This window comes from Aphelocoma coerulescens, chromosome 1, assembly GCF_041296385.1.
Source record: "Aphelocoma coerulescens isolate FSJ_1873_10779 chromosome 1, UR_Acoe_1.0, whole genome shotgun sequence".
In the NCBI taxonomy this organism is placed as follows: Eukaryota; Metazoa; Chordata; class Aves; order Passeriformes; family Corvidae; genus Aphelocoma; species Aphelocoma coerulescens.
In genome coordinates this window covers 50851063-50873009 of record NC_091013.1, presented here as the reverse complement: position 1 = coordinate 50873009, position 21947 = coordinate 50851063, and the positions used below count along the sequence as shown (strand labels likewise).

Genomic DNA, 21947 nt, shown 5'->3' with positions numbered 1-21947 from the left:
GTAAATATGGTCTTTCTTTAAAAGAAGAAGCCTGCCTTGATAGAAAATATTATTGTGTCAAATATTTGTAGAACTCTCCTTGAAAAGAGTATGACGTAAACTGTTGCTTGACTTATCCCTAGGAGCACACACATTGAAAGGGTTTATTTTTGTCAAGTAGAACAATATTACACTTGCTACTTTTGACAGCAACAATTAGCAGTCGTATCTGGTATATGTAATCTTTCTCTGATCTAGGACTCTAGTGACTTACATTGTTAGCACAAAGGAATAATAAAACTATTTTGGTTGCTCAGGCTTACATAGATAATTTATCTGTGACAGTTGATTTAAAATTCACTTTAAAAATGAGATTTACATGTGGGAACTTTTTTTACTTGGTGAGTAACTTTGACTTGAAAGTTGCTGTGATCCGTGCAGTCTACTTAAACAATCAAATAACATGATTACTCAAATTACTTGAATTACTTAATCTAAAACATTAAACACTTCATTTGTAAGAAAAGTGAATTGATTTGTCATGAAGTGAAATAAAGCAACCAGAAATAAGTGAGAAATGTGATTTTTTTCTTAACATGACCTCTTTTGAAGCCTGTTTTATAGAATTCTTAGTTACCTTCTCCTATTTAGGGGCAAGCACTGTGTTTTTAGGTGAAGTGAAAGACCTTGAAAAGTGGAGAAAAGCTGCTGTAGTTCTCCAGAAAAATGTTTGGTAACCTCAGGTAATGCAAACTGATGTCAGCCAGCAGTAGCAGCTGATAAATGCTTTATTTAGACATTTTTAACCTTTGTAATCATGGATGTTAAGTAGTGAGATGAGAGGGTTGTTTTCTGATGTTCAGGCTTCCCACTCAAGAAAAATGCAGATTCTTCATTTGTGTTTGGTCTTGTGGCTGATCTGGCTTGGAACAGGAAAAAGGAGTAAGAAAAAAACTTCAAAATTATAGCTTGGATTATCATATTGTTCCTTGCTGACTCTATAGCATAGATGTCTCAAATCATACCATGGTGAGGAGCTAACTACATAACTTCTATGCATTTGTAACTTTAATAAACGTCAAACATCTCCCGTGGAACTTGCTTCAGCCAGAGTCACTTCATTTTCCCTCCTGTGTGTAACACCAGCAACACTGATTTCCATATACTGCAGAAACTGATAGCTAATAGCTTCCTGGTTTGTTGATCTCCTAGGATTCTTTTTCTCTGTTCTAAGAAGGTTTTCTATAAAGCAGAAATAAGATGTGTTCCCAAGTAAACATCTCAGGAGAAGTGAATTTGTGTGTGGTACAAATTTTGAGTTATCTTTTCTCAGTAGTTCTTCAAAAATTATGAATGTTCTGCCATGGGCTATGAAAGCAAAAGATGTATGAAGCAACACAGTTTTACTTACAGAGAAGACATGGAAAGAAAAAATACTACAAAAAGTTCAAGTAGGAAAAGATCATAGAATTGTGAAAGTTGGAAGAGACCTCTAAGATCATTGAGCACCACTGTTAAACTAACATTGCCATGTTCACCACTAAACCATGTCCCCAAGTACCACATCCACGTATTTTGAACACTTCCCGGGATAGTGATTCCCCTACATTCCTGGGCAGCTTGTGCCAATGCCTGACTGTGCTTGCATTGAAGAAATTTTTCCTTATATCCAATCTAAAATCTAGTTGGACCTCCCCTAGTGCAACTTGAGGCCATTTCCTCTTGTCCTGTTGCTTGTTACGTGGGAGAAGAGACTGAGCTTCACCTTGCTACAGCCTCCTTTCAAGTAGCTGTAGAGAGCTTAAATACAATCTCAAAATAAAATCTAGTGCTCCAGAAATCCCAAACAAACCAAAGCCAAAACCCAACAAACTAATGCTGTGGATTACTACTACAGAAAATGGCTCTTTTCCCTGATATTTAACTTTTCTGCTTAGCATGTGTCCACATCTTCCTGTATTGGAAGAAAGGATTTCACTGTTCAGCCAGCAAACCATCTCCCTCCTGGCTCTTATGCTTCGGTCAGCGTGGATGACCTTTTGCTGCAGCACAGCATGATCCCAACCTGCCCCACCTTTGTGGTCACTGCAGTGGGCAGAGCTCAGCACAGCTCCCACGCAGGCCCAGGGGTCAAGCTGTACTAAGACCGGGCTTTAGCTCTGAGCTTGGGATAGCGTGTGGGGTGGAAGAGTCGCTAAAAATCTGTTGTAGTGTGCCGGGGACAGGAGACACGAATGAGCCGGAGCAGTGGGCGCTGGTGTGGGTACTGTGAGCTAAACCAGAGCTGAAGCCAACGGGGCTGGGGAGGGAAGCATAGAAGCCGAGCCGTGTGCCTCCAGCTCTGCCTGGGCACCTCCACTTCGGTCACTTTGTACGAAAAGAGCTCAAAAGAAAGTGTGGATCTCTCATGTCTCCCGTAGCTGTGGAAAAGGCTCCTGACTTCATTCCCAAACGGGACAACGCTGCAGAGTGTGGAGCCGGGAAGCTTTCCCGGGATCGCGGCGCTGCCTGTGGTTGGCCGGGGAAGCCCCACCGGTGCGGAGGTGAGGGAGGCGGCCCGGGCTGCCGGGGCTCCCGCGGCCCCGCCAGAGGGAGGCGGCGGCGCGCTGGGCAGTCCCGGCCGGGCGGGGCAGCAGGTGGCGGGGGCCGGGGCGGCGGGGCCGGCCCTGAAAGGTGCGATTGTCCCCAGCTATTCCTGGTATGCGCCGAGGCGGGAGGCGCCGGGGGCGGCCTCCACCGGCCGGGAGCGCAAGGGGCGCCGCGTCCCGGCGGGAGGCAGCCGCCACCGCCGCAGGGGTGCGGCCCCTCCCGGGGGTCCCGGCGCTGCCACACGGCCCGCGGCTCCTCGGATTCCTGCGGCCGCGGAGCGCTAGAGAGCTCCCGGGAGGGGGAGTTCCGCGGGGAGGAGGCGGAGGGGGAGGAGACGGCGCGGGCAGAGTTAAAAGGAGGCAGCTGAATGACAGCGGCTGCTCCCGCGCCCCCGCCCCGCCGAGCACCGGCCGCCCCCCGCTCGCTCGCTGCTGGCCATGGACGGGAGAGAGGACGCGGAGTGCGACTTCCCGGCGGCGTTCGCCGAAGCCCGGCGATGGGTGGAGGTGAGGCGCCTCTCGGTCCTGCTGGTTGCCAGCCCCTGGTTACTCCCGGTACCTGCCCGAGACCAGGGGTCCCGCCGCGGCCCCCGCACGGCGGAGCGCGCAGCGCGCTCCCGCAGGGCTGCCCCGCCGCCCGGCAGCAGCTCCAGGGACGCGGCCCCAAACTTTGCTTCTTTGTCGGCAGCTGCATACTGCTATTTTTAGAAAGTATCGTGGCAACTTTCAGAGATCTGTCTCTGTGCAGTATCGCCACCGGCCCCTCCTCGCAATCCAAATTAAAGTCTGGCTTGATTGCCCTCCTGTCATTAAGGTTTATAATTTCTTGCCATCTTGTAAATTGCTTCTGTAACACTTGCTCCGAGACAGTCTGAATTAAAGACGCTCCTTCCTGTCTCGAAAGCGTTCAGGACAGAGAGCAACCTGAAATTAACACTCATTTTCTTCTCTCCTATTTTTAAACGTGATTGTCTGACTGCACATAGCGCTTGACGTAAATATCCGTGTTTCTGTATCGTTACCCCGAGTCACACCGGTGCGGTACGTGCTAAAGCGTGGGGAGGGAGCTTGCTCCTGGATGTACCTGGATATGACCAGGGCAGCATCGGCTGAGCGAGCGAGCCTGATGGCGTGGAAGCTGAGAAATGTTAGGAATACTGAACAGCCTCTCTTAGAGTTGTGGTGTGCCTTTAAAGACGAGCTTTATAGTGCTGGTTTCGATGTATTTTAACACATTAAGCTTATTGTTTTGTGCTTATGCACTTAAGATGAAACTTAATGTTGTCAGAACCACTATCGCAGTAACTTTGGAAGGAGGAAATATTCAAAAAAACAATGTTTGTTACTTTTTACCCCTCATCTTTATAATCTTGTCAAGACCTCAGTTTAGGTTTCTTTGTTTCCTCTATAAAACAATGACATCTAGTGCTTAAAATCTATTGAGAGTGTTGAACTGAGAGCACCAAAGGCAAATGTATCGCAAATGACCTCCACAAGTGTCAGTTTTGTGTCCTCTGTGAACGTAGGTAATTAAAGCAGTCCTGGCTTCCCCATGTGTCAATTTTGTAAGAGCTAGCTGTGAGTTTAAGTAATTAAAGCATTCCTCTCTCAAGTATACCTTTCTTGCATTGCTTTCTTTAAATTGGCAAAGCTTACTTTAAATAGCTTCGTTAAGGTGATGTAATGTTGTCTTTGAAAATCCTATTTTAAGGGTTTGGGGATCTGTTTTAAATATTATTAGATTTTGTATGATACTGGCTGGTTGTACCATTCCTACAAAAGGTTTTGTGTCTTTGCCTGCCAGTAGCATGTGGGAGCACTAGCAAAGTTGATGTGAGTGAGAAGTGTGTACTGTTTGTGCAGGAGGAAAAAAAAAACATATGCTCAGCTTCCCCCATTTCTCAATCTAATTTGTGTGGCTATCTTTTGATATGTGAAAGCTGTTCTCATTTTAAAGTAACTTTTAAACTTACCCCTTGGAGAAGTATTTTATTGTAAAGTGAGTGACTTGCAAACCTTAAGGTATTGATAAACAGGATGCTAGGAATTCCATAATGCTCAAGCAAAATATAAATATTTATTTCCCTATGAAATGAGGTTTGTGTTTCAGAAGAACCGTTGTGGTTCTCTACTCTTTACATCCAGATGGATTAAAAGGCCAAGACACTCACCATTTCCGTTGTTGTATGTAAGAGTAATGATATTTTCAGGGTAATGAGACACGTCCCAAGGTTTTCTGAGTCTTGGTGAAACAAAGTGGTGTATACATGACTGAGAGTGAAACTTGGTGAGTCCTAATGGTTAAACAATTAGTTTTGAAAATGAGGAAGATTTCCAAATATTTATGAACTTGAACTTCTGGTGTTTTGGTAGGGTTTTGTCTACCAGCTTCTCCCTAACATTAGAGGAAGATGAAAGCATACAGACACTAGCTACTACGTATTTAAAGGAACAAGCCAAAATCTCTTTGTAAACTGTTACTCTTTGCCTTTGCTAATGAAAGCTGTGTTAACATATTTCTGTATTCCAATCAAGAACTCTTTGGACTCTGAGACTTAAAAAAACCTCCAACCTTGAAGCTGAGGGCTTTTTACTAACGGGAATGAGCAGCTGTCTCTTTCAGATCTCAAGAGGAGTAAAAAAATACCCCAAAACCATAAAAGAAATTCACCCCATATGTTTTTGAAGCTTTTGGTGAGAGAAAACTGTGGCTTGGTCAAGTTCTTTTTCTGCCTGTTCCCAGCTGAATTCTCCATGCTGTAGGGCAGCCATTGGCTCATGGGAACTCAAACATTTGTTCCTAGTTCTAATGCTACAAAAAACCCCCCCAAGCCCCGTGCCCCAAACCTCCAAATAACCCAAACCCTAAAAGGCCAAGAACTTGATTAAGAATAATAATAACAAAAAATTGCATCTGATATCTGGTGTTACTTAAAGAAAGACTTTGTTCTTTAATTCAGGTTCATGTTGAGACATAGTTTATGATAATGCAGACAAGGCAGGTCTGTAGTCTTCACAGCACAAAGATGTCTTAAAGTGTGGTCCCCAACCTCTTGTGTTTCATGTGTTGTGAACTGGGAGACGAAGTTGCTTGTCTCAGTTACACTAGTTGGAGTCACTGGGGGAGCTGCCTGTCAAGGATGTCTACTTCTTTGGGGTAAAGAATGGTCATTTTCTGTGCAAAACTCAAGCTCTTCTCAGGTGTCCTTTCTACAGAACCCAGCACTGGTTTGTGGTGTTGGCTTCTTGCATCTGAGTCATCTGGTGCTTTTTGAGCTTTGCCTGGGGCAAGTGGTGCTGGTCAAACTCACATGAAGCCCAGCCTTCGTTTGTCGCCTTAGCGGGGCAGATGGTACATGCTGAGACCAGAATAAAACACTGGAATACCACAACTTGGAAATAGTTTCTCAAAGAAGAAAAGACCAAGGAGAGACCTCATCAGTCTACAACTTCCTCATGAGGGGAAATGGAGAGCAGGCACTGATTTCTCTCTAGTGACCAGTGATGGGACCCCAGAGAATAGCATGGAGTTGTTTCAGGAGCGTTTAGGCTGGATATTAGGAAAAGGTTCTTCACCCAAAGGTGGTTGGACACTGGAACAGAATCCCCAGGGAAGTGGTCACAGCACCAACCTTGGCAGAGTTCAAGAAGCATTAGGACAATACCCTCAGGCACATGGTGTGACTCTTGAGGCTGTCCTGTGCAGGGCCGGGAGCTGGACTCAATCCTTGCGGATCCCTTCCAGCTCAGGATTTTCTCTCATTCTATGAAAGGTAGAGCTTGTTTGCCAAAGCTAGAAATAGCTGGGTTAAAATTGTTTTACTGTGTTCTGTTCCGTATTACAACTTAAGCAAGCCAAAAGCTGTTCCTCCAAACCAAAGCATTCTTCCCCCAGCTATTAAATATCCCAGACTGCCGAGTCTGTTTTCCTGCCTCAAGATGTGGGAGGGCAGTCTGCCCCTCCCTTTCTGCAGTCCACTACAAAGTTCACCCTTGTGAATGAAGGGGAGACGCAGTCCCTCTTCCCCAACACATGCTTCACTCTTTTAGGAGTGATGCCCCTTGAAGAGTTCAAGAGGAAAGAAGTGTGTGCTGTTTTCTTGTAAAATGTCTCAGTTTTTGATTCCTCTTCTGTGTTTTAAATAAATTCTAATCTTCTGGTAAATGTCTATGGTTTAAAATTGTTTGCTAAAGCAACTTGAAACCTGACCCACAAAGTCTGTAAATCTTTAGTTAAAGTGCCTTGAGGCAAATAACGCTTGAATATTTTTCCCCCTGAAGTAGTCAAATGTACAGATCCAGTCTGTGGGAGGGTGGCCAGCAAGCGTGTGCCTGAATGAATTGTTAGACTGAAGCAGCAAAGCTGTAGGAAAGCATGTGGAGCAACTTCAACAAATCCACTGAAGTGAGAAATGGGTGTTCAGCCAAGTAACTATTAATATTGCAAATTATTACGGCTCTTCTTGTGAGCTGAATTTCTTTCTCTAATAACTGCTATAGAGTCAGTTGTTCTGAGAGCTACTAATTCCTTCAGAGACTGTTGTTGAGAGCGACAGTCTCAGAGTCAGAATCGGGACCCTGGAATCCTGGAATTGTTCCTCACGCAGGGATACTGCAGTAGAAGTCCTTCCTGGTGCTAACACTACCCAGTGATGATGGAGAGAGGTGTTTCACCATGAGGATTTCTATAGCAAGATAACTTTTTATCATGTTTAATGGACAGTGTTAGCAGAAGTAAGCCCAGCCTATCTGGATGGCAACTAAAGATACCTCTGCTGCTCCTGTCTGTCATGACCATTAAATAGGTAGTGGAATGGTATTTTGAATGCTGTTGTATATTGACAACTGCATGCATTATTGCATTACAGTTGATGTTGGAAAATTATTTGGGGCCTTTTTTTTTTCTTCTTTTTCTAGGAGGAAACAAATTTGTACATGTATGTGTGCACTCCCTTCCCCCACTCTCTCAAACCTGCTCAGAAGATTGAAAAAGCAGATCTGCAAAGTAGCTTGGTAGAAAGAGTATTCTTGAAGATAAAACTTGAGAGCCAGGACAACTTATTGAAATCTTTTGGTTTGGACAAACAGTACAGCAATCAAATCCAGGGAATGGTCTCTGACATGTGGTCACCAAATGTTTCCTTTTTTTGAAGCTGTTAGAAGTTTGCATTTCTACTGTATATTTTTATGGCTTCTGCAAATGCAGCAAGAGGTCTAGCAATGATGTTTTCCCTGAATTTGCGTAGTGATCTTACCTCAGTGGTTATTTTTTGTTTTCTCCCCCAAGCATGAATCTAATGCATACAGTCTGGTGTGGGAGGAATACCTGTAGAGATAGAAGACTAATTTCACTGTTCAAATCCTCTTCTTCTACGTACCTTTATTTAAATTGAATGAATCATGAAAAAAATTTTCTTAGTTCTTGGGTATTGTATTCTTGGATAGTCTGTAGAGAGCCAGTCAATATCCTGAATAGTGCCAGAATGAAAGATGTGTGAATGAAATGGGAAAATCTATATATTCTGTTCCCTAAACCATGTTTAATACTGGGTAATTCTGTCAAGTCATAAAACCTGGGTGGGCTGGTTTCTGGAGAACTTCTTACAGCACAGCTGCCAAAGTCCTGGCTCACGTTTACATAAAGGGTGTATTTAACCCTGCATTAGGTGGATGCATCAATATTTTATTACTGTGTGTATATTCTTGGCAATGAGTATTTCATGGAACAAATCTAAGTGTATCCAGTTGACATATAAATATTAATTGATGTATAAATGTACATCATGTGAAGTAAATACTGTGGGAATTTTAATCCTAGAAATAATGTTCTCTCCATTGCCTGCAGACTATGAAAGTGCTGTGGTAAAATGTCATATAATAGGGCTAGCAACAATGTATTAGAGGGAGAGGGTGATAGTAATACAGTTTGATCTGGCTTAACGTTTTTATTCGCTCTTACTTTGTCCCCTTGCTTGCAGACCTCAGGAAAGGTATCTGTAATATGTTTGAGAGAAAAATGGGACTAATTTTTGGTTGAAATTTTCCTGGTTTCTGCATGGTGGGTTTATATGTTTTCAAGTCTGTATTTGGAAATTTTCAGGGATAATCAAAAGTCTGTCTTCACATAGTCCTGTGTGATAGGCATGCATAGCTTTGAGCTGAGTTCACAATGTAGTTTCCTTTATGAAGTTTCTCTTTGTAGTTTTGAGTGTTGTTTTAAAATTTTGCATGAAAGCAGCATCTGCAGGCACTTTGAGAAAGAATTAACTTGTTGACTATAGAAGCGGGTATGTCTTCTATACTGGGGAAATGCATTGCAGCTTAAGGGGAACTACAGACAATTCTGACCAGGCTTTTGTTTTCTTCCGTTCTGTATTTTGTGGTTAGCAACTAGAGTTACTTGTGGCATTACTTTTGTTCTTTTTCTCCTGTCTTTTTGTTTGTTTGTTTTTTGAACTGTGTCCTTATCCTTTCTGCAGCTTTTTGAGGTCATGCAATTTTTTCTGCCCATAGTTTAGGGAGAAAGTAGATGATAATGATTTCCATGTTTAGCATGCTTTGCCCTCTCCTCCCCCATTACTGTGGATTCACTTTTAGCACCTTTTCTTTGTTTGGCGCCTTTTTTGGTCCAAATTTTTAAGTTTTTAATGAACACTTCTGCATATTACATTAGAGGGTGACCTTGCTGAGCTTTGGAAAACAGTTGGGTTTTATTGTGTTGTAAGAAACAGATACATTCCAGCTGTTTCTTGTACCTACCACTCCTCCGCTTTAAAGTTCCTTTATCCACTCCTGCAGGACATTTTTTAAAAACAAAACAAACCCCAACCTTTACTGCTTAACAAGACTAATAGAACTCTTAACTATCATTTTCTAAGCAGGCTTTCCAGCTACAGCAGTTTAATGAAAAACAGCATGTGCTCTCAAACCCAGTGTACTAGAAAGGCTTCTGCTGGTCTAAGGTGTGCTTGACACACCTCACTTATTATCCAAATTATCTTGGGAGGAGTGTTTTGGTTTTGCTGTTTTTCACATTCTGAATACTGTCAATCCAAGTGAAAATCTAACTCAGAAGGAATGTAGTGAATAAGCTGCTTTAAAATAGGTTCTGTGGTTCTTCATGCTGTGAGCTTCTGCAAGATGTTGTGAATTTACCATTTATTATTAGTGTTAATTTTTTATTTTTCCAGTGGAAATAAAGATGTATGGATCTGACTCACAGTGTGCTAGCTTTCAGTTGGATACTTAGCTGTAAAACTTTCATTTGTGTTATATTGAAAAGAGAGACCTAATTTCCACAGTGTTTTCCATTTATGGTACAAAACATCTGGGATTATCTTAGAAGGGCATGAAGATTATAAGACTTGCTTTATATTTTTTTTGCCGTTGTTGGCACATGCTGTGCAAATGTTGGCACATTTTTTTGGTACCAGCTCATGTGAAAGTTCCCAGTTTTGTTTCTGGATGTAAGTCAGCTTTCAGTTGTTACTATTAGAAAAGAACACAATATACTAACTTTGGGAAATAGTTATTACTGTGTTGGCCAAAAAAGTCAAAATCGTTGTAATGTATCAGAGCTCTAAAGGAGTTAGCTCAGCTGAGATCAGTTCAGCTAGCACAAACAGTGAAATCTGTTGTTTGGGCCAAGCTGTCCTCCTACAGTAGGTCCCACGACAATGTGGTTTTGTGTTAGTGCTAAGATGTTATCCCAGCAAGGTGTCATTGAAACTCCTGTGCTTGGCCTGTGCTTCCCGTGCCTCCTTTTGCTGTTTGTCTGATGCTCTGGTGAGTTGGCTCAGGGGAATATCAGCCTGTTTTGTGATATTTGGTATTTGCTTGGCTCCTGAGAGGCAAGGTGGGCACCAGTGCTCCAGCCAGGGAGGAGGACGTGGTGGTGGTGGAGATGGGCTTTGGCAGCAGCTCGCTGTTGGGTTGCGGCTGACTAGTGGGATGAAGAGAGGCAGACACCTGAACTCAGACAAGCCATCTCTTTCCTTGGAGGTTTCTCAAGTCACCTGCTTCTGCTCATTGCCCAGCTCTCTTCCTTGCATGACTCAGGATCTGTTTGCTGGGTGCCCAGGGTTGAGGTATAAGTTAGACACCTGGATTAGGGAGGCTGGCTTCTAGCCATAAATAACTTCTTCAGGATGAATTTCATAAGGCTTATAAATACAGTTGGAGCTGTTTTAAATAGAAACTCTGCCAGGAGTTTCTGAGCCAAAGTATTTGATATGCTTATACACTGACTTCTACTGTGGAAGAAGCAGACTTTGTGTCTCACTGAGGCTGTGTTGGCTGGGAAGTGGTCCTTCAGAGTTATTGGGATATCTGGCCCAGCAGTTCTGCAGCCATCATCACCTGCCCTTCACAAGGGCAGGCTAATCCCAAAACCAATTTCTAGTGTTACTTGTAGATTCTTTCCTGGAATTGCTTTATTGGCCCTGTTATTTTATTTATTTATTAATTTTTCCTTCAGGAAGGAATTGAAAAATCTAGCTTGTGGAGTTTGGTCTGAGATTTTCTGTGTAGTCAGATGACCGTGTCAGCTAATAAATCAAGATGAGATAAAGAACAGAAGCAAGTGTGGGATGTTTTTTCTGCTTACTTTAAGGAAGTGGATGAAAAAATGGCCAGTACCCCATGGGAGCTCCAACATGCCTTTTTGTGCAGCTGGTGTCAGAATTTGGGGGTGCTGGCAGTGGCGGATGGGTGCACAGTGTCAACTTTTCCTGCCAGTGGTAACCACATAGCCTGGGTCAGTCATGACAGTACTGTGTCAGTTGCTGATGCCTCTAAAAATATGACATGAGTATCCTATTTCTATTAGTTAGTATCTGTTTGACATTGAAGGAAGCAGAATGTTAGACTTGATCATCTTTAAAGGTCTTTTCCAACCTTAACAATTCTGTGAAGCCAGATGTCAAAGTGGTTGTGGAGGAGGAAAAATAGAGATCCAGGTTTGCCAGATTGGAGGAGTTCTGTAGCAATACCTGTTGCACTGCCCTGAAGTGCTTCTTTGGAAACTATTTACAAATTGGTGAAGCAGGGGATAAAGGCATTACTGCATTTTTACTCTTTTCTTCCTTGTGTCATCATGTTCTGTTTGCCTAAACAGTGCCACTGACAAAGTGTTCCTTTCTTGATGCACCTGAAAATGTAATCCTAAATGAAATAGGGCCAGACATTTGGTTGCAGGTTCTTTTGCGAATACAAGGGGTTGTAACAAAGTGACATTGACTTAACTAACTACAAGGGTCTCACCTTTGTGTATAGGTATGTATGGGGGAGGTGTTTTTGGTTTGTCTTTTTTCTTTTAATGTCAGGTGGGCATCCTCATTGTGAGTTCTAAACATTCAATAAAAAAGCTGCTTGTAGTTGATCTTATTCAGACTGAATGGAAATGGAGTGAGGATGAAGGCATGAGCTCCAGGTACAGATGGATATCTTTCACAGACATTTGCCTGATGCTGTGGAGGCAAAAAAAATCCCTGATATAATAAACATGACTCGATGACTATTCAAGAGCGTATTGCTTCACAGCTACAAGTCTTATGTGTGGAAGAATTTTTCAAAGACAAATCCCCATTAAAATGCACAGGCTGGGTTGCTCACTAATGACCTAGCTTTCATGTGTCTGATAAGATCCCAAAGCCCTCTGTGACTTTGGGGTAGGTCTGGCAAAGTGATCTCAGACTCCAGGAAGGTCTGCATGTCAGGTGTCAGTGGATACGGCTGGGAGCTGTGCGCTCTGAAGAAATGACAGAGAAGAGAGGCTTGGAAAGGAGTGAGGAGAAATGTGCACCTGAAGTTAGTTGTAAATAACTACTTTTTCCTTCATGAGTTTCTTACCTTGTAAGTATTTAAATTGTGACATTTCATAGAATGTGCCAACTTTTTAAGTCTGTGTTGTTTGGGGTTTTTCTGCATTTGTTTTGCATTTAGCCATTTAAAAGATCAGGGGAATGAAGTCTCAGACTGTTCTAAATTTCTGAATGTGTTAGTACACTTTTATTTTTTCACTTACATATTTTAAAATTAGTATCTCATCTGCTTTACTTACCATGGGACTTGTAAGCCTACTGTTAGACCTTACTGAAAAATGCTTATATGTTCATGCTTATGGCTCCTTTTTGTTTTCTTCCCTTTCTTACCTCTGCAGCTAAGAATTTCTAAAATTGTTTTTGTTCTTTACTGTGGCAACTAAAATCTTGTGTCATTCCATTTTCCAGTGGAATATTTGCTCTTTCCTTGTGAAGACTCTCTTCCTTTGGAAATGATAGTAAAAAGGTGAATGTTCTTTCCCTAAACATATTTAGATATACCACAGTTAAGGAGAATACTATCAAATCTTGTGTGGTTCTCAGTATAGTGGTTAATTTTGTCAGAACACAAAATAATTACCATGCACATTTCAGCAACAAGATTTGGTGTTTGTATGCAGGCAGGACCCATATTGCCCAGTGATGGTAATGAAGCGGAAGGCTGGAGCAGTGGCTCCCAGCCTCTCGGCAGATGTGGCCACAAGCTGGCAGTAATTCGGTTTCCTGTGTCTGGTGCATTGATGGGTTAGATGTGATCCAGCCATGCAGATTTCCAGTGGTGACTCATCTGAATGTATTCTCTTCCCTCTGTGATCAGCGGAGGAGGTAGGATAGAGGAGGATGTCTCTTTGGCAGTAGAAGACATCTCTGTCACGTTACCTTTCCGATATGGGGGAATGAAATGTGGAAAGGATATTGCTGTGTCTCAGCTGTTTTTAAAGGTATGCCAGCCTTCCTCTCCCTCCTTTTATGCTTTGTTGTTTCCTTAGTGTTATCCCTAACCCAGATGTGCTGTAGCTTGGCCATGTCTTACCTTTATTTTTGCTCTGTTGTGGAGTATGGGAACAGGTGAACCTTGTGCACACTCAGCTGAACACACACTGCTCCTGGGGCAGGATGTGGAGATGAATTCTGGATCTCCAGGTTCTTCTCATGTCAACTTCAGTGTTTCTACACTCAAGTAAAGAAGTGTATGTGTCTTTTTTTTTTTTTTTTTTTTTTTTTTTTTTTTTTTTTTCCTGGAGGCAGGAAATATGTATTGCCATTTAAGCAGGGGCATTTTCTACTGACTGTTAATGGAGGCAGATGTGCCATGCACCATTTTTACCGGTTTTTTATCTATGAATTCATATAATGTTGCTTAGGTTGCATGTAGTGGTTTTAATTTTTGACAGAGATGCAGATTAAGACTTCTGAGTGCTTTGACTGTGTCGGCTTACCTGATGTAGGCTGGCAATTGGAAGCAGCATGGCTGCTGTTACACAGAAATCCATGTGAGCCAGTATAGGTCTAGCAAGAATACCCACAGCATTATGCAATATAAATATCCTTTGAGATTAGGTTGCTATGCATTAATTGCAGCCAGACATAGCTCATTGTTTTCTTCATCTAAAGAGCCTGGATCTTGTTCACTTTTTTATGTTTTGTGAGAGAAGATTTGAAATATGAAACTTGTTTCAGTGTAACTGCTTTTATCTCTTAGGAAGACTTGTTTACCAGAGTAATAATACATAGGTGCCTCGATTATTGTAAAAATACAATGGGTGTTCATTTTTTCAAGAGCTTTATAGTCTTAGTTAGAGAATGTATCATCCTTTTCATGAGAAGTGTCTGTTGGGAAAGCTATTCTTGAGAAAGCTGCTTTAAACCCTCTCATGTTTAGAGATTTGTGGATTTCATGTGCCCTTTCCTTTATTAGATGGTAATGTCATATTATAAGAACTAAAGTCCCTGTGTAAATGTTAGCATTATATATCCCCTCCTGTCTACTTTTAAAGTGGTTTTAATCCTGGGATTTGTAAGGGAAATAGGTACTTTAGGAACATGCAAATAAAAATCCATCCTGTGCTTGGGACCACTCTGATAGACAGTGTGGTGTATTGAGGATCTTTGCATACAATAAGGAAGACTTTGGGGATTGAAGGTTATTGTAACACCACCAATCAAGTACTGAACACAGCTGCACATTACATGCCTGATGGTGTCATGTTCCTCAACTTAGTAAGAGAAGTTTTGGTCATCTTCTCAACTTCTGCAAGCAGTTCCTGTTTACTGGCTCAGTTTAAACTATCATGTCTTTTTTTACCATAGGTTTCATGGTAATGATGCTCTCTGGTTTTCTGCTAAGAAAAATCTGGTTTTAATATTGAAATCTGAGCTGTGGTTTTTTTGGGCAGTGCTTAGAAGTATGCATGAGGTTTCAGTATGAACTAGAAGTTCAATTGTTTCCTGCATATAAGTTCCAGGATGTTTTCTACTTTACACTGAATCCAACCAGGATCTGTTGCAGTAGCTCCCAGTGGTCACTAAAACATTGCTGTTATTTCATTTCTACGTGGAATTAAACTGATGTGTTTTGGAATATTTACATAGTGCACTTCTCTCTATTTAACTTTTTAGCATAATTAGGCTACAACACTGTCACAAAAACACAGTTTTGATAATGTGGAATCTTTAATGACCTCTGGAACATTGCATAAGTACTGTTAAGTCATAGCTGTCAGGCTGCAGTTGTGGAAAAAAATCTCTGAAGCAATGGTTAGTTTCAGGGAGAGTTATCCAGCAGTCAGAAAATGGGTAAAAATGCTATTTTAGGCCTTAAAATCCCTTGCTTTTATCCATATTTAGTGTCAGCCAGAGCTTGCTGATGATGCTTGTTGCAGATACCACATGCTGCAGTCCCGGACGATGGGGAAACTGCTGCATAGGGCAAATGAGCAGCTCATGTTCTCCCTCTGCATAGATTCATTACTCGAACCAAGTTACTCACATATATGCAGTCTGGAAATACTAGAGGTCTTTGATCTTTAAAACTTAGTGTTTGAAAATGTAAATGATGTGCTCCTTTTGATCTGCTTCTTAAATTAAATGGTAATTGTGAAAATTACATTTGGCAGTTTTCCACTTAAGGGTTTGTACTTCTCATTTCACACTATGTTAATTTTAAGCTGTATGTCCTTGCTGGTTTTCCATCAGTGAGTTCTGGTAAGGGGGTGGTCCTTATGTTTCTACATGGCCAATTATCAGCAGCATGTGTATTAGGTGCTAAGACTTTAACACGCAATTCCTCTAAGCCCAGATGCCGGGGATTGTCAGTTCTGCCTGTATATCCATGACTAGGGTAATGGAATCACTAAGGCTGAGCAGTAGAAAACTAGGAGAGTTTGAGCTGTGTGTGCCCAGGATGGGAGGCTCTGGCTTGTTCACCTAAGGTGTCAGGAAATGCTTGGGCACGTGCTCCACTGCGGTCTGGTGATGGGTCCTCACAAACATCTGCTGATAGCAAAGTATCAGAAGCTTTTTATCCACGTGCTTCTGTGCTCCTGGACTACTTAATGCTGCCTTTCCACATTACTGGCATCATCTAATCAAAAAACTACTGGATAATTCAGGGTTCCGAAAATGTTGATGAAGCTCATGCAAAGTTCAGTCTTTTCCTTGCATCAGCTTTCTAGTGTATAGTGGATTTGTCTCTTATTTACCATAAATGATGATAAAGACCTCTCTGCCTTTGTCCTGTTTTCTTATGAAAGGGGCCTTTGAAGTCTGAGGGCCACATCAAACTGCAGCAAGTAACTCACAAGATTATTCAGAAACTTATCTGTGCAATAGGTTCTTTTAAGCTCCTGTTGGTTTAATGCCAACTCAAAATCAGCTGCTAAACTGAAATGAAGTTGCTAATTACTCCCTTAGTAAAATCACTTTGTGTACTTTTCAATTATTAATATTTGTTTGACTCTGCAGAGATTAAATTTGTGGGGGAGAAGGTTCAAGGTGGTTAGTACTGAATGTCTGCCACAACAGCTCTAAGATGTACTCATGGCTGGAGGATGTTTTCTGTGGGTTTTTGTTTTATTGGGTCTTTTTAGGAGGAGGTAAAGATTCTTTGTTCCAGATCATAAACAGTCTGTGGAGTGGGGTTTTCTGTTTTCAGTATCATCATGTGGTGGATGTCCTGCAGTGACTCATGCTACAGTCCCCAAATTTGTCTTGCTTCATATCTCCTGTTGATTACCTTTAGGGATGTTTGCATTAAGTTCAGCATCATGCTGAATTAGCATATTGCTGATTTTGCTGATTTCTGTTTGTGTGCTGGCAGATTTGAGCATTCATTTCCAGGAATTTGCATAGGATGTTAAACAATCTGATTGCTTTAGTGGCGCCCATCAGAGTGAGGAAATTGCCCAGCTGAGGTGAACAGGAACATCACAACTCAGACCTGCTACAGCAGCCTGACTGTGAATCTGAATTTTTTCTTTTAAGCACAAAATACAGAGAAGATATTTCCAACTGGTGATAAAAACAGTTGCCAGGGAAAGTAAATTTTAAGTACCTTTCTGAGGTTATGGAAAACATTTACCTTTTGGTTTTGCTTTGGAGTAACATTTCCTCATTTTTTTTTTTTTTTTTTTTAGTAAATACTGGCTTATAAAACCTTCCAGATAAGTTTTCAAAATGCAAATGATCCGTCTTAGATTTTTTTTTTAAGTTGGAAATTGGACGCTTAAATTCTACTTCTCTTTGTTGACATGTGGAGGATTTGGGATCATCCTTTTTCAAATTTTCTTTTTCCCAATATGTTCCTTTGGCTTCTGCATCCTTTTAGATAAGGAAGACTTTTAGAATTATTTAAAAAAAACCTTAATTTACTTATACATATGAATTAAAATTATCTGATCAAAATATTTGGGTTGGGAGCAGAAGCCTTCTGTCCTCTCCTGTTGTGAGGACAGAGACCCCTGCCAGAGAGAGCTGGCTGGGAGTGGGGACCGTGCAGTCTGTGCAGCACCAATTTAAAGATGTTACTTTAAAATATCATGTGATGCTGAACTTTTTGTTTTCACTGTTCCTTCGTAGTGATTAAACTAATTTGAAGTCAAGTTAAAGCAAGTCATTAATTAAAGTAAGGAATTTTTGAAGCCCAGATTTTTTTTCTCAAACTTGAAGAGCTTGAAGCAAGTGAACTCCATAGGTGCCTAAGAGCAAACTTGTATTTCTGGTGAATGATGTAGCCAGTTTTAAACCTCTCTCACTGTTCCTTTAAGGATAGCCCAGAACTAAATAAAATAAAATAGAAGACCTTAAGCTTCAGACCAAAGCTTTGACTTTGAATGAATTGCTCAGGATGAAAAGAGAAGAGGTGGGTGTGTTCTGTTTCATGAAATTTAAAAAACAAACAAAGACAAAGTAGTGTCTGCAGCCAGGAGAGCTTCTTTCCTGGAGCCAGACATTCATAAACATTCTGGAGGTCTTCAGTTGTCCCAAAATAATTTCATTTTTAGCCCTGTTTGTGGAGTCCTTCAGAGTTGAAGGTTTTTCTGGAGACCAGAGCTACAGAGCTGCCATCCGTGACCCTTTGTGCAGCCTTCTGTGTCAGAGCACAAGGGCCAAGGATTTGCTACTTTCTGTAAAACTCAACAGGAACAGGAATCTGATAGTACAAGTCCTTTTTAAGGTGTGAGGATCCCATTTCTCTTGTAACCAGAAAAATAGATAGTTAAATAGCATTATGCCTAATTGTATCCTTCTTTCTCTTACCTCCTACTGACACTATAGGAAAAGGCTTGACAGTGACATCTCAAACTCAACTTCCTCCTCAGGGACTTGGTTACCAGCAGAAGTGTAGGTACTTGTTTGAAATCTTGAGAAACTGAAAGGGCCAAGCTTTAGGCTTAAAGAAAAATGAAAAAGTTGTTCTTATATGATATGTACCTACAGGAAGCCATCAGATGTCTTTCTCAATTTTATGATAAATAATAAATGCTGGGGTTTGGCATTAGATCTTAAATGGTGTTTAAATTAAACACTCGTAGTTGAGTAAAATGGTCTTAGACAGGCTTTACGCTATTTTGGTGCTCTAGAGCTAATCACTTACAAATTGCTGAGCTGAGGGGCACAAGTTAATGGTATTCCAGCATCTTAAAATATCCCTTACTAAGTCATACTGAAAAAATGTGTGTTCTGTGTTCAGATGCTCTGAATCTCACAAATGTTTCATTTCTGTGAAACAAATAGAATCAAGACAGAAGCTGAGTTGATGTTTTGTGTCAGTTACTTTCAGTTATTCTGAACACTGCTGTGTATTTTTGAGTAGCACAGAGATCTTTACAGTGTTTCCAAAATTGCTTTGGAGTAAAAAGCTGCAACGATTTTTCTGCCATAGTATTTTTCTGATGTAGGGTTTTTAAAATATTTTTTAATGGAAGTATGGGCATCACAAGTTTACTTGCAAAAAATTTCACTAGACGTCAAAATGTTTGCTTCTTAACCCAGTTTCACTTTGTGCTAAGTTTTCAGATATGTTAAAGTAACAATGTCTTCTATTGCAGAGTTTTGCAACTTTTCAAGGATTCAAAGATATTTTGCAGGGATTCTCAACTTACCATTACACTGTTTATGAAGGAAATCTTTTGTTTCATAATAGGATATTTTTTTCAAATATGTTTCCAAATTGTTTTATTGTACCCTTATTTTTTTGTTTTTGGTAAAATGTGTTTTGGGTAGTTATGTTGTGGCCTTCTTCCTGCATGTAGGTAAGAATATTAACAAGCCTTTTGGTCATTTTATTGGACATTATTTAATTTTAGTTTGCTTTTTCAAAGTAATTAAATGGAAGATGGGTAATTTACTTTATTGACCAAAAATTTGTCCTTTCACATCTATTGATAAATCTGATATAAATACTGGCAGTGACTTTTCACAGACATATCTCTTGATAGACACATATTGGTATCAATTTTGTACACTTTAAAGTGTAGCCTTGACTACTACCAATCTTTGTCCAAACAAAACCTTGAAGGGCTACCTCTGATTTACCAGCTTTTGATGTTCATATTTGTGATTTTTTTGAGGTTCTGGTGCCAGGTGCCATTTCCATAGAATATTTAGTCATTAGGCCTTGGGACTGTTTCAGTTTGCCAGGTTTCTGTGTAATCTCTCCAAAATCAGCAGCAATGTTGCCCAGGATGGCTGGAAGCAGCAGTGGAACTGGAATTATCCAGGCTCGCAGCTTTTCCAGCACTGGGTATAGACAAAGGCAGGAAACCAAGGTGCAGCAAATGTCACGTCCCAGTTGCAGACCTGAGGCAGGGTTATGTGAGGGCTGTGCTGGATACTCTGCTAGTGTGGGCTGGAGGGGATGGGGCAGAAACGAAAGTGGCTCTTCCTATCTTCCCACCCCCCTATTTCTCATATGCAAACATGAACAGCACATCTTCTAGGGTTCTCTATTTTTGTCCTTTGTTTCTTCTGTTCCCACCTCTGGCAGCAAGGCTGTGTTGAGGTTTTCATGTTCTTCCTTGAGGTGGCAAAAACTTGATTTTTTTTTTTTCAATTTCTTTTTAAATATGTATCTAAAGTAATACTTTGAGCAGGTGGATTCATGTAGCACCTGTGACCAAAAGCTATGTAATGAAGTCCAGACCTGCTTTTACTTTGAATATTCCCTTCCAAAAAAAAAAGTTATTTTTCTAATGTGGTTTCTGGAGGTTCTTCAAAGAAAACCCTGCTGTGGTTGTAACTATTCTCTCCATTGGTACCTGCCTCATTCCCACATCACTCTGTCATTGCAGGTGCCCAGGAGGAGCCCTTTGTCCTTCAGAACTTGTAGGTCAGTCATTTTTACTAGCTCAAGACATCTTCCATCAAGGAAAGGGAAAACAGATGTTTTTATTTATCATCTGACTATTGTGTAATCTCTGTGGAAGTGCAGAAAGTGCTGGGGTGCATGGGTGTCCTCAGCACCACCACCTGCACTCTCCCACCTCTGCAGGCATCTCCAGTGGTTCCAGGGCCACTAGAGAAGCACAGGTGGGCCACCTCTAAGCAGTGTAACACTAATAACCTTGCACATAAAGACCAATCAGTTTCTTCCTCCCTACCCCCAGCAAATGATGGGAATTAACAGACCTTACAATAGTATTGATTAGAGAATTCATTAGAGAGCATAAATTGGATGTGACCAATATTGTAGCCCGCAAATTCAAATAAATCCTAGTTCTTTATGCATCCTCTACCACAACATTAGAGTTACAGAGCCTGGTGTCTGGGTTATATGTGATAGTGTAAATGCCACTTAAATGTTGTGCCTTCAGAGTTGGCAATTATCCTGATCAGAGTAGTTATAGGTACTTGTGGGGGTAGTTCTTGTGTCAGTCCTCCCCACCATGTGCATACAGTTTTTCTTTTCTGTTGCTTTAACAATGCCATGTCATAGTAGGCATTACAGGTTTAAATTTCTTCCTTGGCACTTAGAGTGTATGTCCTAAAAGAAACTGATTTATTTGTAGAGATTTTTTTTTTTTGCGTATAGGTTATTGTGCGTTTTGAGCAGTTGCTGCAAAGTACCTAATTTCCAAAAATCACTCCCTGAAACTCACTTTGTTCTCCCTTGTGCCTTAAATGATGGAGATACATATATGCTTAACTTAGAATTTTCACTGGGTTTGGTATTTAGATCATGAGACTGAGTGAGTAATAAGTTCTTTTAGGTAGAAATGACATACATATATGGCTCAGAGGAGCTTCAGGGTCACATAGTTCATGACTACTCTTTTGTAAAACTGGATATTCTTATACCTCGTCCATTCCTGGCATATCTATCTAAGTATCTCTATATATTTTAACCTCTTAAAAACTGGTACTTAACTTTTCTGGTTAACTTTTATTCCCTAATGCATGACAATCTTCTTTGCTGAGATGTAAATCCATTAGTACAAATTTTGCTTTGATAAATTTGGAAAAGAAATGTTCCCTCTCATCTCTTCTTTGCAATAACTAGTCCTCATACTCCTAAGCCTCTTTTCTTGAAGCACAATACATGAAATAGCATGAACCAAATTAGGAGTAGGACAGCTACTGCCCCAATACAGACCAGTGAATTACCACTTAAAGCAGTGTCATTGCATAAAAGGGTGTGAGGGTGACCGACTGCAAACTGACATCAAGTCTGTTGTAAAAAAAAGTTAACGTTGTTTTGAGATGTACAGGAATATCCTATTCACATGTTCAGTTGCCCTGTTTTAAGAACAAGATTTTGTAGCCAAGCTGTGCTGAACTATTCTTGCTGAACTTTGCACCAGTGCTCCAACTTAGGACTTGAACAGGGAATGTTTGTCTCATGCAATGTCTATTGGGTTTGTAAATATTATGGTTGTTGTCCATCACCTAATTCTGTAAAGAACACACTAGGTGTCCTGGAATTTGAAATAACTTCTCTTGGGTCCAGTTTAGCACCTTATCCCAGTCTGATGTTGACACATTAGAAACATGTGTGGTCTTCCTACTTTCATGTCATGGCATTTAATCTCCTTACCTATATTGCATTTCCACAGTCTGTCTT

General features: G+C 41.0%; 1 protein-coding gene across 9 annotated transcripts in view; it reads left to right on the top strand.

Moving 5' to 3' along the window:
- Positions 1-2921: 2921 nt before the first annotated feature.
- Positions 2922-21947, top strand: part of LMO7 (LIM domain 7) — a 131853-nt gene continuing 112827 nt past the window's right edge. For 4 of the 9 annotated variants that reach the window (XM_069008878.1, XM_069008894.1, XM_069008888.1 and 1 more), the window contains exon 1: positions 2922-3074. In XM_069008878.1, coding sequence (XP_068864979.1) covers positions 3006-3074 — 69 coding nt within the window. In that variant the 5' untranslated portion in view covers positions 2922-3005. The remainder of the gene's footprint in view (positions 3075-21947) is intronic. The other 5 variants (XM_069008896.1, XM_069008895.1, XM_069008940.1 and 2 more) reach the window with 3 other exon arrangements.